Source organism: Dipodomys ordii, unplaced genomic scaffold, assembly GCF_000151885.1.
Source record: "Dipodomys ordii isolate 6190 unplaced genomic scaffold, Dord_2.0 Scaffold3, whole genome shotgun sequence".
In the NCBI taxonomy this organism is placed as follows: Eukaryota; Metazoa; Chordata; class Mammalia; order Rodentia; family Heteromyidae; genus Dipodomys; species Dipodomys ordii.
In genome coordinates, this window is record NW_012267219.1 from 6171277 (window position 1) to 6190215 (window position 18939).

At 40.0% G+C, this 18939-nt stretch overlaps 1 protein-coding gene across 1 annotated transcript in view; it reads right to left on the minus strand.

The window, feature by feature from the left end:
- The window catches only part of Ppm1h (protein phosphatase, Mg2+/Mn2+ dependent, 1H), a 206427-nt gene that overhangs the window by 50461 nt on the left and 137027 nt on the right, over positions 1-18939 (minus strand). Inside the window, exons 5-6 of the mRNA XM_013018507.1 lie at positions 15195-15279; positions 2080-2198 (exon numbers count right to left, since the gene is read on the minus strand). Of these exons, the coding sequence (XP_012873961.1) occupies positions 2080-2198; positions 15195-15279 (204 nt within the window). The remainder of the gene's footprint in view (positions 1-2079; positions 2199-15194; positions 15280-18939) is intronic.

Consider the following 18939-nt stretch of genomic DNA (forward strand, 5'->3'; position numbering starts at 1 on the left):
TGCCCATGTAATTTTAACCCCTCTGTACAGTATTTTCACAATAAAAATAAATAAAAAATAAAAAATAAAAACAGCAACAAAAAAATTAAAAAATAAACATTAATTGAACACCAACATTTTTATACACATTGCTGAGAATGGTGAGGGAATATAGTGACTTTGCATTTAATGACGAACTGGAAATATTATTGAAGTGTGAAATTTCTTTTCAGTTTCTCTTACAAACTTTGGCTTAATAAAAGTTTACCTTCTTAAAAAAAAAACAACTCAGAGGTTGGTTCAAAGATCATGAGCTCTTCATGACAAATCCATTCATGTTTTAGAGCAGGGCAAATATTAGAGTTTGTGTGGGCTTTATGGACTTTGTTACAGCTATTTAACTGCCTGGTTGCACTGTGAAGGTAGTCATAGATTAAATGTAAACAAACACATGTAGCTGTAATTTTTTTTAAAAGAGAATTATTTGTAAAAACAGGTGGTGGGTAGGCTTTGGCTCTCCAGCTATAGTGTGCTGACTTCATGCTAGAGGAAGAAGAGTGGATCTGGGTGAGGATCTTTGGCAGTTGGGAAAGGACAAGCACAAGCCCCTAAGGGGTCAGCCTCTTTTCTTCCCTGGGCAGTGCAACTTGTTCCTTTGTGACAACATGTGCCCAAGAAGTTAACATGGGAATCCCAGTTGTCATCCTCCATTATTAAGTATTTCAGTCAATAGAGAAGTATCATGAAAACTACTTCTTAGCTTTTGTTGGGGACAGAGTAAGGAAAGGGGAAGTTGTGTTAAACAGGTATGAGGTTCACTTATTAGCATCCAAGGCATAAGAGGAAATTCTCACTTCCTACACTAGCCCTCTATTGTGGAAGCACTTGGTGACAAGCATTTGCCACCAACTGCTTCAGTCTCTCACTGTATCTTATTCAGGTGGAACAAACAGATGTGGTCTTAGTCAACAGTTCTGGTAGGCATACAGGTGTGTTTTAGGAATAAGATATACCTTGTTAAGTAAGAATTTGGATTCAAGACAATTTTGGGTGGATTTTTTTTTAAGTATCTGCAGTAGATATGTCCATATCATTTTCTTATTCCCTAAATGAAATAGTATGACAACTTCTTATAGAGCATTTACATGTGTTGGGTATTTTCAACAATTTAGAGACAATCTATATAGCATATGCTATATATAATAAATACATGCTATTTTACTTATGGGGGATTGCACATCTTCAAATGTTCGTTTCTATAGAGAATCCTGGAACTAATCTTTTCCAGACACCAAAGGCTGCTAGGAATGAAGCTAACTCATTACTTCCAGTCTCCACAACAATGTTTCAGTCTTTTTTGTTTCTCTTTTCACTTTATCCATATAATAATAGGGGTTAAGTATTTATTCAACTTGGCTCATTTAGAAAATCAGTTGGGAATCACATCCATGTCAATCTAGGTCAAGAAGCCTGTGGCAAATACCCTTTGGCTACTCTATTTTCTTTCTTTCTTTCTTTCTTTCTTTCTTTCTTTCTTTCTTTCTTTCTTTCTTTCTTTCTTTCTTTCTTTTTTTTTTAAAGGAAAAGTCTTGCTGTGTAGCTTGAGCTGACTTTGAATTCATAATGTAGCTCAGGCTAGCCTCAAAGTCTCCATTTTTGTGCCTCAGTCTACTAGGTGCTGAGATTACAGGCATAGGCTTGTAATGACCAATCAAAGCCCTTCTATACCTGGTTTATAATTTGGGGGGGGGTCAGCGCTATATCCCTGGTTTATAACCATAAAAACTTAATGTGTTTTGAAAGTTTCCAAATGATGGCTCCATACAAAAATGAAGAAGTAAGTCAGCTTCATGGGGATAACAAAGCTTGGGATCTGAGCACTAGTCCTAAGCAAGAACAGGAGAACAGGAGTAGGTAGATGTAAGGCCTTGTTCTTTACAAATGTAGGCTGTATCACCTCTTGGCCCCAACAATGTGAGTCACTTTTGATAATGGTGATCACTCACACACACACACACACACACACACACTCTCTCTCTCTCTCTCTCTCTCTCTCTGTCTCTCTCTTTCTGAGGTGGTGCCCGGGTGGCATGCTCTTACCAGCCTGTCATATTAAAGTCCCTGTAGAGCATCTTCTTTCCAAGCTCCTTTCTCTGTACTCGCCTTGGAAACTCCAAATGTGTGAACTCATTTCCCAGTAAGTGAGGCTGCATGAATGCCTAAATAGAAAGAAAAAGCCACACACACATTTAGAGGACAAAATAAGTCTCAAGGATGTTTTGCAAATTGAGGCAGGCCATCGTTCAAAGACAAGAAAATTCATATTTTAAGAGAAATACATTTTGGAATTTCAACACCAATAGTGAATGAGCAAAGAAAATTCATATACTTAATTTTCAATTTTTTCATCAGATAGGATAAGTTTTGTAAGCAAAGGTGCATGGGACTGAAGGGAGAAGGGAGACACTAAGCTTTTTTGAAGTTCTGTTTTAAAAACATATGAATGTATTGTTGTTATAGAGGTAATGTACAGAGGAGCTGCAGTTGCATGAGTCTGGTAATGAGTACATTTCCTTTTGCACAGTGCCATCTGTTTCCTCATTCCCTCCCTTTCTTTCCCTGCTGTCTCGTTTGTACAATTCACGTTTATCGATGTCCGGTGCGCTCCACTGCTGCACTGGTTCCTCAAGGTCTGTGCCCTTCCCCCACATTTCTGAAGACACACACATGACCACATCTTATATAAGTTAAAGAACACAGAATCACCCGAAAAAGAAAAAAATTAAAAACAGTCTTTTGTTCCCGTATCTTAGGAGTTCATTTCAGTATATATATTATTTTAGATAAATATGAAGAGGGGCTTAGGCATTGCACTTTTGTAATTCTCTCCTAAGACTATCCTCCTTTGGCCTCACTGTATGTAAGTATCTAGAACCCTGGGTAATTTGTCATATCCCAGTGTGTTTTAGATCTGACTTCTGCATATCAGAGACATGTGCTGTTTGTCTCTCTGATCTTGGCTTACCTTGCTTAACATGATTTGTTCTTATTTCATCCATTTCCCTGCAAATGACATTATTTTATTCTTTCTAATGGCTGTGTAAAATTCCATAGTATATAGGTACCACATTTTTTATAAAGTTTATTTTTGAGTTCAAATTCAAGATAGTTCCATTTTCTGGAGTGGCTCATTGGTGAGATAGGAGGTTACACAGACTCTGCTCTCATCTCACTCAACTGTATGCACCTACCATGCAAGGCCGGGCAACAAAGCACAGTCTTCAGTAAATGCTAGGGCCGAGGCCATGGGGTGGGGCTAGATACAGCAGACAGGAATGCTCTGCTGGCGCCCTTCCAGTTTGCTCTGCAGTCATTGCTTCAGTCATTGGAAGACCATTCAGGAGCAGATGGCTTCTCCCCATCCCCCCAAATCTCAGTTCATAAGTCGTAAGAAAAACAGTCACTTAGGGAATTGCTTTGATACAACGAACTTTCTCACTGTCACATTCAAAATTCAAATCTAGCTATCCATGAGATGGAGCATTCGCATTTTAACTTCCTTGCTCAGAGGTCACACATTGTAAGCATGCTTGAACTAAAAACTGCCTGCCTTGAGCCCTAAGCTTGCATGTTGGCCGTGTGGTGGAATGGATCAGCTCTCATTTTTTGGCATGGACAAGAGTGGGCAGAGCACCTCACTGCCTGGCACTGTCAGGATGCACAGGACAGATGGCCATTTCCTCAGTTCATTGGTATAGGTCAAGTATCCTGCATACAAAATGCTAGGGACTGGAAGTATTTAGGATTGGTGTGTAAATTGGAAATATTCACATTTGTATACAATATTTCTCTCTCGATATATTTTCATACAAATATATATTTAATAATATTTATATAATATATGTCTTGGAAGAAACCCATGATATTAAAAATGAAAAATTCATTTGTGGTTCATATATACCTTATCTGTTTCGCCTGATGATGATTTTATTATTGGTATTACTGCAATCTCTCACATAAGGTCAGATATGTAATTTTCCACTACAGTATCATGACATTTCATCCCTCCAAAGTTTTCAGATTTTTCAACTTCTGGATTTGGTATATTCAACCTATAATAGGCATCACCTATGGCCTCCTTTCCAATATGCAGTGCCATCAGATCTCCCTGTCAGTGCTCAGGGAAATTTGGAAGTAACAGTCATCCAAAGTTCTGCTTCTCAGGAGGCAAAATCCAGAAGCCTGGGGAAAAGAAGTCCAGCAGACAAGACTGAGCCGTGCTGTAAGCCTCTTTGGAGCACACCAGCTGTGTAAAGGGATGTAGAGACTTATGAATCAAACTTCTTTAGCTACATCCCAAAGTGCCCAAAGTACAAGTCAGAAGTAAGCCCACATCACAGACCTGCTGTATTAAGTATTAGTTCTCTTTCTTTCCAGAACTCACCTCTGGAAAACCTAGTATTTGTTTCCTTGATATCCACTAGCAGACTTACAGAAAGGTCCCTCAAAATGATCTAGAGTGTCCCCCTCTTCCAGGCCTGGAGCCTGCTCAGGCCACAGGAGATAGGAAGATACACAAATCTCCTCATCTTCAGATGTCCTCCTATCTCATCCTGCCTGACTGTGCCTCAAAATGAAACAACCACTTCCTCTCCCTCTCCCTTTCTCTCTTGTCTTCTTTCTTCTCTTCTCTTCTCCTTTCTTTTCTGTTCTTTTTATATAGTGCTGGCAACCCCTTGGATCCCTTTCTGTCATAAACACACCTATTGTAAACTTAGTAGTCGTCTTTGTACTGTGATGTATTTTTGCCACTTGTGTATATGTGCCATAATCTTACTACTTCTCTTCTTCACAATCATCATTCACCTCCTGATTCTAAGTCTCCTTTTTACTAATACTTTGAATACTCAGTAGTGTTGTATACTCTGCAGAGCCTCTAGAGTTAATGGTGTTAAGGTGACACAACACAACCCAAGAATCAAGCTGGAGCAGAGCAGACATAAAACTGTTTAATGAAAAATGCTAAAATATACATTTGGTAAAATATATATGTGTGTGTGTTATGTGTGTTTGTCTTTAGAGGAAATATATTTGCTTGTTGGTACATCTTTCCTTGTGATTCTAATGCAAGCTTACACATATGTCCTTACACGCATATAGGAACATACATATCTTCAAAGTCACCAAAATATTAGAAAAATATTGACTGAAAGTTTTCTTTTTCACTTATCTATATTGATGAACATTTAAACATTAAACATAGATTACTTTCTTTTTATCTTAGGTGGTGATAGGGACTGAACACAGGTCCTCCTGCATGATTTCATGATTGGCAAGTGTTCTACCATTGAGCCACATCCTTAACCCAATTATATGTTTGTTTTTAACTATGAAAGTTATTACTTTGTGTGTGTGTGTGTGTGTGTGTGTGTGTGTCCTAGGGCTTTTGTTCAAGTCTGGTATTCTACCACTTAGTCACAGATCCATTTCTGTCTTTCTAGTGGTTAATTAGATAAGCATCTACTGAACATTCCTACCCAGGCTAGCTTTGAACTGTGATCCTCAGATCTCAACTTCCTGAGTAGCTAGGATTATGGATATGAACCACCAGTACTTAGGAATGGTTATGAATTTTCTTCATAATGAAAATTATTAATGTTTTGAGAACTCAGTATATACAGTAGATTTTTTTCTATCAGAAAGAATGACATTTGTTAGGAAATGGAAAGATTTGGAAAAAATTCTATTAAGTGAAGTAAGCCAGACTCAAAGAAACATAGGTCCCATGGTTTCTCTTATCTGCAATAACTAGTATATGCCTAGGACAAGCAGAAGAGGTCAAAAGCTATGTACATATGACCATATAACCTGATGCTAAGCGAAATGAATACCAAGATAGGGACACAAGAGGTTTTATCTTTGTTGCTGTTCTTTTTAATGTACTTATAATGTACTATGTGATTTTTTTGTTTCTTTTGTATGGTCTTCCCCCATGGTACAACCCCTGTTGTCACTGTATTTGATTCTGGTGCCCTGCATCTTGTATATACATTTTTCTAATTTGGGGAGGGGAAGGGAAATAACAAAATTCTGAAATAAGGATATAGGATGACCCACTGCAACAATGAGATGTACAAGACAGTATGTTGAAAATGAACTTTACAACTTTGCTGGGGGAGGGGAGGAGAGGGAGGAGTTGGGGAGGTGGGGAGAAAAGAGATGGTAGGGGAAATATAAAGGAGGGTATAACAATACTTGATAGGAAATGGGCTCATTACCTTGCTCATGTAACTGTAACCCCTCTGTACTGTATCTTTACAATAAAAAATATATACTAAAAAAGTTAAAAAGTAGAAGCATGGCTCAAGTGGTGAGTGTCAGGCAGCAGAAAAAGGCAGCGTCAGTGGAAAAAGCAAAACAAGAGTGTGAGGCCCTCAGTTCAAGCTCTAATACTGGCACAAAAAATAAAATCTACAAAGATTCTAACTGCTTCCTGTTTCAATAACTTGCAGGAGAGTTGAAGTCTTTAGTAGGAGGATTCAATCGGTCAAGATTCAGCTATGCATCCTGCGTCATGTATAGGGCCTGGGGAAGCTCAGTATTCCCACCAGGCCAGAGAAGATACACTTAAATGGCAAACAGAGAATAGCCCAACAACTTGGGGATTTGGGAACGTCTTAGAGCTTTCTTAGCATTCAAGAACCACAGTCAGAAGTATTTCATTTGTACTACCTTGTCCTGCTCAAGGATTGCTTACATCAGTACTCTGGAGTCTTGAGTTCTAAAAGTGATTTTTACCTTAAACACACTATAAGCAACAAGCCCCAAGTTTAAAGTCTGAAAAATGTGGCAGAATTTATTGGGCTGCTTTAAGTAATAAAGCCTAATGATTTCCTGGCCTTAAACTTGTAAGATCCCTGAATAATTTTCACATGGTTTACTTTACTTCTGATACCTATGCAGTTCATGAATATAAATACGTATAATGACTAGAATCTGCTCCCCAGGCAAATTTCATACAGATGAGGGCCTATTAAAATGTGGACCAAACCCAAAGTGGGATGAAGTACACACATTAAGAACCAATTTCCACCTGCAAAGCAAAAATTCTGAACACACTCTTAAGCATTTCTCATTCATTTTACATGCTGGATATATTTTAAATTTAACTTTTTGGCAGAGTTGTTTTTATTTGTGCAAAACATTTGTATTATGATGCAAGTTAGTGAATTTGGGTATATGTAGACATTGGGCACTTGCAAACATCACCTGTATTGTTTATTTGTTTATTCTGTTCTGTGTATGTATGTATGTGTGTGTGTGTGTTTGTGCATGTGTGCATGTGTACCCATACAGGCTTGCTACATAGTCTAGGTTGACCTAGACTATGTAGGGTGAGTCCTAGGTTAAAGCTAGGCTGGCCTCAAACTCATGATCCTCCTACCTCAGCTTCCTAACTGTTGGTCAGGTCATGACAACACCCATTTCTTATTTCTAATTTTAGTAAAATTTCTTCCTGCTGTGTGTGGCCATCTAGCCAGTGAATGGTGTCAGCCAACAAGGAAACTGTCTCAGGTTTGGGGATGTGCAGCCAAAGAAATTCATGCAACAGATATGAGCTCAGGGATTCTAAGAATAAAGAAAAGAGGCCCCTTTGCTTGGAGCTAACACAGTAGAGAGGGAACTGGAGGAAGGCTTACAGGAAAACGGATGGTAGAGTCAGGGACTAAGGAACACACAGTGGGACACTCATAGGGGTGAGGAGTGGTGGGTATCGGACGGACTCTGCAGAAGCTTGTAGGAGCTGGTGTTGGGAGGTACCTCAGAGCTGCCCCTAGAACAGAATGGTGAGGGCAGAGAGGTGGCAGTAGCATGGCTACCTGTAGGATGCTGACCGGGGTGCTCATGCCAAGGGTAATATAAAATTCAATAATGGAGATATACTGTTACATAAAGAAAAAAATTTACTCAGCGAAATATAATATATATGGTGAAGTGCATGATGTGTGTGTGAGCTGATGGATTTTCACAGACTGAACATACCTATGTAGCTAGCACTAACTAAAACATTGCCAACACCTTAAGTCACCCCCTCTGCCTGGCAGGACTCCATCTAAATCACCACTGTTCCTCTAAAGGGGAGCATATTCCAAAGAATTCTAGATTGACTTGGCCTATTTTTGTACTTCATCTGGAACCTGGAAGGATACCCCAGGGTGGGCTAAGTCTCTGAGATTCACCCATGTCCTGTATAGTCGTCGTGTTTTTCATTCTTGGCATCACACAGTAGTTCATGCTGAGTCTGTGCCACCATTTACCTGCTCACGCTACTCTCTGAGTTACCTGTTTGGGTTACTAAAAACATTGCTGCTATGCCCGTTCCAGTCTTTCCATGAGGGTTTGCATACAGTTCTGCTAGGCAGGTATCTGACAGTAGACTGCTGGGGCATAGCATATTCTGCTCAGCGTGGACCGCCAAACCCTTCCCAAAGGAGTGGCTTCAGTTTCCACGCCCATCAGCAGAATATAGAAAGTCAAAATACTTAATTTTTTTGTGTGTTTGGTCAGTTGTGGGGCCTGAACTCTGGACCTAGGCACTGTCCATCAGCTTTTCAGCTCAAGGCTAGAGCTCTACCACTTGAGCCACAGCACCACTTCTGGCCTTTTCTGCTTATGTATATTGAGGAATTGAACCCTGGGCTTCATTTATGCAAGGCAAGCACTTTACCACCGAGCCACCTTCCCAGCCCCTCAAAGTTAAATTTGATGGTGGATTCCATGGAATGCAATCTTTTGTAAAGTTCTCTACAACTTTTTTAAAAATTAGTTTTAAAAATGTTTACACTTCTGAGCCTTTGAGAGGGGGTTATCAGGATGAAGAATTTTGGCATCTAATGCAAATTTTCTTCCATTGAGTGCACGTGTGTGTGTGTGTATGTGTGTGTGTGTAAAAAATCTCACTGGATCATATGAGGAGGACTGGAAGCTATACACTTCAAGATGATTTATCATTGTACAAAATCTTAAGTCAGAATGAAATGGAATTAATAATGTCAGCCAAAGCCACTAGTTCTTACTAACAGTCATGCTAACTCAGAAGGGTCTTCAGGAACTAAGGCTGGCTGCTTAATTTACTGTACAGAAATAGACTATTTTGGGGTTTAGGTTAAAAAACTGAAGGAAAAAAATGGGTAATGGCTGAGTTCTTAATATGCATTGGTTGCATTCTTTTATGAAGGAAAAAACCTCCTAGGATTGCCCTTAAAAAAAGTTCAAAGTAACAGGAACAAAGTTTGTATGTATAAGATTATTACTGAACTGAATATTGATATAACTCTGCCTGATTTATGTTTCAAAGTGCATATTTATATTTCTATGTGGTCATGGGAATCTATAGGAGGTATGAAAAATGCCACAACAGCTTTATAGATTGTCATTATTTAATTAGAAAATAAGAAACTAACATGTAATTTTACAATACAGCATTAAATGGGGAAGGGGACTGGAATTGGAATGAATTTTTCTTTTTCATGATTCAGATGTTCTCCTAGGCATAAAGTGGTGAGCAGTTTCTTTGTGACAAAAGGCTGGGTTTGATCGCTGTTGTCAAGGTGAAGTAGGATCGCATGGCGGTGAGCTGGTCATTTTAACTCAGAAGCACCCTTGAACCTCTCGGATAAAAAAAAGCCTCCTGTCTTAAAAGGAGGGTGGGCTTAAGGAATTCTTAAACTCTAAACTTTAGAGTCTAAATGTCTGAAGCATGAAAAAGCCCAGCAAGCCAAGAGGTACAATACCGTCTACTTGAAGTCTTTCCAAGCCCAGCACCAGGGAGACCACAGACAAACAGAACCAGGCTCTGCACAGAGCTCGGAAGAGTTCCAAGGACATCACAAGAAAGCACCTCAGATAATGTCACTCTTGTGTGTATCAGATGTGTGCATGAAACCCACTTTCATCACGTCTGTACATTGCCCTTGATGAAAACCGGCTGCAGACTTAGTCATTCTGCAGGGACAGAAGTACATTATTTGAAAGTTTGATGATACCAGCACATATTAATGTGATCAAATCAGAGTGTATAAACATGTCTGGGTAGAATAGAGGCAAAGCCATTAGTCTCACACCTTCATGTATCCAGATCCCTTGAGGGAGGTCCATTTCTGGCTATCACCTGAAGCAAAGGTAGGGACAATTTCCTCCAAGGCCACTGAATCAGAGCAGTCAGTTCTGCTGAGAAACACCTACAAATCAGACTCCTTCTCTCCTAGTTCAGTCTTGACTCCTAATATGTTTTATTTCAATCACCATGTAAACATTTTTTTAAGCCCAGCTATAGAAGTGCAAAGCTTATTCATGCCTGCAGGATCTTCGGCTCTACGTGGCTGCTGGGACAGAAGTACAGGGCCCCGACCCCCACAATCACACAACTGCCACATTTTGTGTGAAGGTGTCAAATCTACAATCCCGGTTAATTAATCACCCTGTGTGAGAATCTATGAAACAAAGTTGCGTTACTCAAGAGCAGTGTGAAGGACCCTCTGAAGTCAGGATGCAAGACCAAATAAAATTAACATGCCTGCCACATCCATCATCGGGCAACTGGCTTCCAGTTCTATAATTCCTGAATGTCCCGACTATGCATACCAAGAACATTCCTTTCTGATGCAGATCAAAATGGTTCATGTGTGTGTGTGTGTGGGGGGGGGAGGAATGTAGTTATGGAGATGGGAGGGCAGGGATAGTAGGGGAAAAACAAAGGAGGAAGCAACAATGCTTGCTAAGAAATGTACTTATTACCTTGCTTATGTAATTGTAACCCCTTTGTACGGTATTTTCACAATAAAAAAAAACCTTACTAAAAATGGTTCATGTACAAAGGGCTCTGACCATTTTCCCCACCCCAAACACCATTATCCACTTCCACAAGTCAGACAGCCTTGGGACTGCAGACATCTGCTCAAAACAAGTGGCAAGGGACCTAGAAATTTTAATGATTCTAACATAAATGTTTCTTCACACACTATAACCATAAAATTTGGTCTGACCTAAGAATAGGGAATACATTGTTGATTTTCCAGCAATGTGCTGAGTGAGATCACAAAAGGGAACAGGATACTACAACTATCATTACACTGAACTTTGACAATTAGTTCCAGTGATGGATGCTTGAAAGAATGAGCAATAGGAGTGGATGCATCTAAAAGCATAAGATAATATGCACATGATCTTTGGCTTTACTATGGTTGGACATAATGGTCTTTACAAGAGCATGAAAGCATATCTATACAACCATACTGTTTTTCACTTTAGTAAGTATGCAATATACTACTGAGATAGTCAACATTTTGTCATAAAGTCAGCTTTGTATTAAATGATTTTGCCCAGTTATAGGCTAATATAAGTGTTCTGAGCATTTTTAAAATTAGGCAAGGCTAAACTATGGTGTTTGGTAAGTTAGGTGTGTTAAATATATTTCTGACTTAAGCTATTTTCAATTATTGATGGGCTAATAGGTACGTAATCACAGTGTAAGCTGAGGTGCATCTGTGTTTTACACTGCCATAGGATTATCTTCCATTTATATTTCAGAACGTGCTATGCATATCTCAAGGGAAATATTACTTTTTGTTTAATTCAAGAGAAAAGGTGATTGAGAGACACTGTATGAGGGGACTAAAATCAGCTCATGACTAGGAGAGGCAGAGAGAACACCACACTGCACTCTGATTTTTCTCTGATAGTTGAAACTAGTTTCATGATTTTTGACTAGAAATCTAATTCTCACAAGTACTGTTTTTTACCTTAAGATTATTTTATGCTATAGATATTCTAATTCTCTCAAATACTTTGTATCAAACATTCATGTCATGTGATTTTTGTCACTGGATCTGGGCATTTCAAAACAACATTCTTAGATTCCTGAAGAAATAAGAAGTTGGACAATTAAGGCAATTTATATTCTCAGCATTTTTGTTCCTAATTTCTGAGTGAAAAGTTTTAGTAATGAACTTGAGAAACCTATGTGATTTCTAGTGAAGATCAAAGAAAATATAGAGTGTTCTGCAAATTCAAACATCAAGCTCTGTAGGCTAATAATATCCATACTGAATGTTTAAGAGAGACTCCAAAACATTTTAATATAAAATCATTGCAATTGGCTTCTAAATAAATGATTTTGCAGAGAGTAGGAGAAACAGACTATTCATATACTCTCATAATTCATGTGTTAGAACCAGATCTCTAAGGTGATAGCACTGGGGTGTGAGAGGCCCAGGGAGATGATTAGATCATAAGGCTATCCAGACAACCATACAGCTCTCATGAGTGGGATTTTAGCACCCTTGGAAAGAGGCTCTAGAGAGCATCTTTGTCTTTTTGGCAAAGAAAAGATGTTTTTCTATGAGCCAGCACTAGACAATGAATCAGCCCTTGCCATTATCTTGAACTACTGAGTCTCCAGATCTGTAAAAAGTTTCTCTGGTTCATAAGCCACCCAATTGGTAGTATTTTGGTATAGCAGTCCACACAGTTCAAGATTCATTTGAATGGCTAAAAAACTGTGTGCCACAAACCAATTCTGCATGTTATTGTCTTTAATTCCTACAAAGTTTTCCAAGGCATCCTATCTCACCAACTCATGACTGGGGATCAGTGAAGAGCCTTGTGGGAATTATAGACAGTTTTGTGAAAAAGCTGAGATTCACCTTATTCCAGACATCCCAAATTATCTTTCTAATGTGCAAGGAATCTGGGTAATTTTTAACATTTCCATTCCTTCTTAACAGTGAGCCTTGTATGTTCATTCTTGTAACAAAAATGATTGCAAAATAAAGAGCACAGAGGGCTGGGAAGGTGGCTCAGTGGTACAGTGCTTGCCTAACATGCATGAGGCCCTGAGTTCGATTCCTCAGTACCACAGAAACAAAATGCCACTTCTGGCTTGTTCTGTGATTAACTGGTGATAAGAGCCATCACAGACTTTCCTGCCAGGGGTGAGTTTGAGCTGCAATCTTCAGATCCCAGTCTCTTGAGTCATTGAGGTTATAGGCATGAGCCACTGGTGCCTGGTGGGGAGTGGCTTTTGAGTGGGTACAGGAGAGCCAAAGGACTCATGCCTTGCTGTAATGTGCTTAGAAGGGCATAATGTTTGGTATTGATAGGCAATCATTCATTGATCTTTCATTGATTCCAAATCTCTGTGCGGTGGCTGTGCTGGGTACTGGCTCTCTGAGGTGACTAATGTAAGGAATATGCTTTTTATAACTCAATCCAGAGATAGGACCAGCGTTCTGGAAAACAATTAGTATATACAGTGAGAGCTGCGCCGCAGGTCTCTAGATGTTGCTGTATGAACAAACCCCGGGAACTGACCCTCTAGGGTACCCTTCCCAAGGTAAGTTATTGCTTCTGAGATCTCACAAGAGAAGACCTTCTTGGCAGAGAATAGAAATGCCACCTAGACCGACCATTATTTCCAAAGGCCCGGAGGTCAGAGTGTGCGTGACACACATGGGATATAGAGTAACATTGACAGTGGTGACAGTGTTTTGGAAAGGTGAGCAGGATTCTGAGTGTGTCAAAAAGTGTGGCATGAATTCTGTATGTTGTAGGTAGCCAAAGGCTTTTAGGTAGAGCATGACAAGGTCCCTGCTAAGATCACTTGCAACAGCCTTGGATGACAGACTAGTGGAAGCCAGCCAAATGTCACAAAGGTCAGCTGTTAGGAAATCTACCTTTGCAACTCAAAGATCTTTGGTGACCCTTTTGTCTACCTATTTTATAAGTGACAAACCAACGTTTAGAAAGCTAAGTCTTTCACAAGGCTATCCAACTTGGGAATAAGACCCAGGTTCTAAAATAAAGATGTTTGTGGGATACTGCAGAATTCTTTCCACATGCCTAGATTCCCTACTAGTGGTTTTGAGCTTATTTGCTTGAAAAGAACACCAGAAAGTTTAGGAAACAACAGTAGGTAAAGGCGAAGTGCTGTTTTTACACTGGTTTGGAAATCATGTTGTCTTATATACCAGAGGACAACAGAAACACAGCTTTGTTATAAAATAAAATGTACATGGATGGGTGTGTGTGTGTGCATACACACATACACACACACACACACACACACACACACACACACACACACAGAGGAAAAGTACATAACTACCCTCTATATCAGCCAGAGGCCATTTATACCTACTGAAATTCAGAGACATAAACAGCCATTTGTAAACAGCACAGATCAATTCTTTCCTCATTAGGTAGGCAGTAGAGTCACCAGGTGACCTTTGCTATTTAAAAAAGAAATCCAATTGGTAAGAAAGTACTTCCTACACTTTTTCACAGGGTTAGTCTCCAGAGATGTTCACCCCAAAGTGACTTGGGATGAGTACCACTGTGTTTGCCCCCTGCCCCTTTATTTTTTGCCCGTCCTGGGGCTTGAACTCTCTGCCTGGGAGTTGTCCCCGAGCTTCTTTTGCTCAAGGCTAATGCTCTACCAGTTGAGCCACAGTGCCACTTCTGGCTTTTTCAGAGCAGTTTATTGGAGATAAGCGTCTCTCAGACTTTTCTGTCTAGGCTGGCTTTGAACCATGACCCTCAGATCTCAGTCTCCTGAGTAGCTAGGATTATGGCCATGAGCCACCAGCATCTTTAACTGAGACCTTACGCTAACACTCTGCCCCTATAAAATGAGGACAGGGAGGCTGAGTTTGTTCTGTTTCCCAGCAATGAAAGGTTTCTGAGAGAAGCAAAGCTCCCTTAAAGTACCTCCAATAATTTTTCCCTAAAGTGAATGAACTACAGAGCAAAGTTATTTTCAGGACAGAATCTTGAGTACTCCCCAGAGGACTCTGAACTTTTCAAATGATTCTGAGGTCATGGTATGATGGGAAGGGATCTCCAAGCTGTCACAAGGGCAGAGGATCTTCCCTGAAACATGACCGGAAGTGACTCCAACATGATTAAAGTGAGTATCAGACCTTCAGAACTTCAGCCTACAGAAAAGCATACACCAAACAATTCAAATCAGCAGCACACTATGTCTTCAACTTATTGCAGATGGAAGAAAATCAGATACAGTAATACATTGATGGAGATGGAGGGTGTTGTCACACACAGAGCCAGGATATGTGATACAGGAGGTATATATGGGGGAGTTAATACCATATGTTATTTGACTGCTGTGGGCCTGTTCCTTCCAAGTACATGATTCTTACCAGGTACTGAAGTCGCTGGCGTTCAGTTTCAGGGGTGAATTCTGAGGACATGGGGATGATCTCTCCATTCCTGATGATTATGGCCCTGAAATTAAAAATGTAATCTCATAAGTTCTCTGACATTGTGACAACCATATCTTGGTTCAGAACATACACCATGCCAGGAGCTGTGTTTTCTTGCCATCTTCATGACAGAGTTCATAGTTGCCCACTCTGGATGCTATTTTATTTTATGCTATTTTCGGTGCTTATGATTTTAACTAGCTTATGATAACTCCACTTTTCCCTCTAGCTGGAACCATACTACTCAGTATATAACAAATGCTCAGTAAATAAGTGAATAAAGGAATGAATAATGCAAATGATGCTCATTCCATTCCAGGATTGTACAAGAGAACCTTCCATGGTCATGGTAATGTTCTTATCTGTGCAGTCCAATATGGTAGCCATTGGCCACATACAGACACTGAGCATTTGAAATGTGGTTAATACAGCAAGGAACTAAACTTACAATGTTATCTAATTAAGTTTCAGTCATCCCACTAGCTAATGTCTAATGATGTACACAGTACTACTGTAGACCTTTGTTACTCCAAAGATCTCTCTCTCTAGACCTTTGTTACTCAAAGGCCAGCAACACTGGCCTCATTTGGGAATTGGGAAGAAATACAGAATCTCGGATTCTATCCAGACTTACTGTACCAAAATCTTCATTGTAGTAAGATTTCCCTAGGCAATTCATAAGTACATTAGAATCTGAGGTCATCTGATGTAGACTGTTAAGTTTCTAGGGCAAATCTTGAGTCCAGGAAAAGCTACTCTTAAGGCTCAGAAAATTCATACACTCTAAAAATATGTGTCAAAGAGCTATTGCTGACTTAAGGACTTTAGAGACAACAGAGTTCCCCAGAGATACCTCTTGATATCTGAAAGAGGCTGTCAGATTGATAGCCGGGCAACAGTCTTTCCTGGGCCTAGTGGTAGCAGTGACTTCTGCTTTCATATCTTCTAATTCTGAAGTGGTTTCTGATGGCCATTTTCTAGCCATCTATTGATTGGTTACAGCAAAAGGTTGACAAATGGAAATATCTTGGAGAATTGCAATTGCAGTTTATAGGAATCTAGCAATTCCCTGGTACCAGGAGCTAGAGATCTGAGATCTGTCACACTTCTCAGCAAGGCTCTACAAACATGGGAAATGCCTTTGATGAGCTCAGCTCTAGGGTAGACCTGGCAGATTCTAGAGAATGCTCTTTCTTTTCTTTCCTTCCTTCCTTTCGTTCTTTCTTTCGCCCTGAACTCTGGGCCTGGGCGCTGTCCCTCAGCTCTTCAGCTCAAGGCTAGCACTCTCCCACTTGAGCCACAGAGCCACTTCTGGCTTTTTTTTTTCTGCTTATGTGGTGCTGAGGAATCGAACCTAGGACCTCATGCATGCAAGGCAAGCGCTCTACCACTGAGCTACCTTCCCAGCCCGAGGATGCTGTTTCTTTGTGCTAGAAAACCCTTGGGTGCTCTTCCTTGCCAACAGAAGAGGGAGTTCCTGACTTGGAAACAATTTCTATAAATGGCCACCGCTATTGCCACCTTACTCCCAACTCCTTCCCACCTGTGCCCAGTTGCTGCCATCACAGGAACCGGTAGAGGGATATAGAAAGGGCAGGACATGACAATAAAACCTTGCATGTGTGGGTATCTTTAAAGAACTTATGACTCCAGAAGACAAATTAATAAGAAATGACAAAAATTAGGGAAAGTGACTCTAGGAGAAAGAGGCCTCTTGCCATAATATTTTGGCCTATGTTTCTAGATTTAGCCTTATTCTTGCTGCTCTTTTCATTCTACTTCTCCTTTCCAATGGCCAATTTGGTCCTCTGAGTCAGCTCTAAATGTTCTCCATTGTCCCTCTAGTGACCTTCATTGTCCTTCTCTGCGACCTCACAGGGTCCCATACCTAGCTATGCCCTTACAAGTCCTGCCTGCAATGGTTGGCTTCCATGGCTCGCTACCAACCCTAAAGAAATTTTCCCAATGGGGCTTAAGTCATTGTATTTGAGTCTCTAGTGCTCAATGCCTGGCATGTGACAGGCAACAGCAGTTTGCTGAGAGATAAGTACATACATGGATAAAGAGCGAGCTGGACTTGGGTAGATGAGTATCTAGTCATGAAGGCCATAAGCAAGACTTCTTAGTAGCAGCTTTATTAATTATATATAGTCCAGAACCTCAAAAACCTATATGCTTTCTCATTGGTTTGGTCTCAGAGTATGTCACTGCTGAGAAGGGACAAGAAGGAAAAGGACAAATGGGCAGGGCTCTTCTTCTTAGAGCTGAGAGAAGGAGAATACAACAAGGGCAGCAGCCAGCATCACACTTTGTTTCCAAATTTTAAACTCACCTATGAAGTGGTTGCATTGAATTCCAATATAACTTTAGGTATAACACTTGAGTGTTTTCTTAGATAGAAAATGATACCAAATCTATCTATGTGCAGAACACTCTTCACTTTTGTTTGAACTACTAAGTTCTTCCTTTTTGAGACACCCATGGATTAAAGATGACAGTGTGGCTGCCAATGTGCCCAGTCCCTACACTCTTCCTATGTGATTCTTGGCTTGCTTTTGATCTTTCTCTCTTTCATCCCTCTGATCTTGGGATCAATTTGTCAGAGTGCCTGTCTCCAATCATGAGTAGGGCAGCAAGAGAAAAAGGGGCTTCAAAGGGAACAGAGAGCATATAAAGAAGGCTGACAAAATCCTACTCAACAACTAATAAACTACAGTAATGCCTTTAGAGCTACATTTTCTCATCAGAGAGTTTTGCACTTCATATTTGCATTATTTTACAAGATGCTTTTTTCTAAAGAAAATGGAACTAAAACAAAAGTAGTGGCAGCCCTGAGGGTCAAAGTTACACTGGGGACATGCTCCAACCTGACTTCCAGGGCCTCAGGCCTGAACCTGTAGATGTTACTGTGGTAAGGATTTAGATGGAATGCCATTCACATATCCAGGGTTTAGAGAGAATCTGAATGGCAATAACATATTCAGGGTTTATTCAGAGTTTAGAGTGATTAAATGAAGCAGTTTCTAGGAGCTGGCAACCACCGGCCTCTACAGAGGGGATGATTCCTAAGCATATCCCCCAACCTTAACCTTTCATCACAGAGACCACAACTAAAATCACGACTTCCATTTTAATTCTCGAATAGTAAATGGGGCATTATTGATAACATGGCAAATTATAAGGCTTAATGTGTCCTTATGAGTCAAGTGGGAAGATGAGAGAATATGAAAGAAAGTATGACTAGTTGTTTAAAATTTTTTGGGGGTACTAGAGTTTGAATTCAGGACCTTGCTTTTGCAAGGTAGGAGCTCTATCACTTGAGTCACATCGGAAACTCCTTATATGCTTTAGTTTTTTATTTTTATTTTTGGGTAGAATTTCTTGTTTTTGCCCAGGACTGGCCTTAGACCGAGACTCTCCTATCTATTCCTCCCATATAGGTGAGCTTACAGGCACATATTACTGGAATAAGTCACACTTGGCTTAAAGACAATTATCTGAAATAAATAATTATATCCAAATCTATGTCCGCAAAAAGAACCATTACTTTCAGTTTGGTTTACTGGATGTTTGGACCTCTTGGATGCTGGGAACCTGACAGTACTATAATCATGTTTGAATGAGTAGCAAGAGAGGCATGGAGGTGGAGAGACGGTTCATTTTCTTTATATACCTTTGAAGT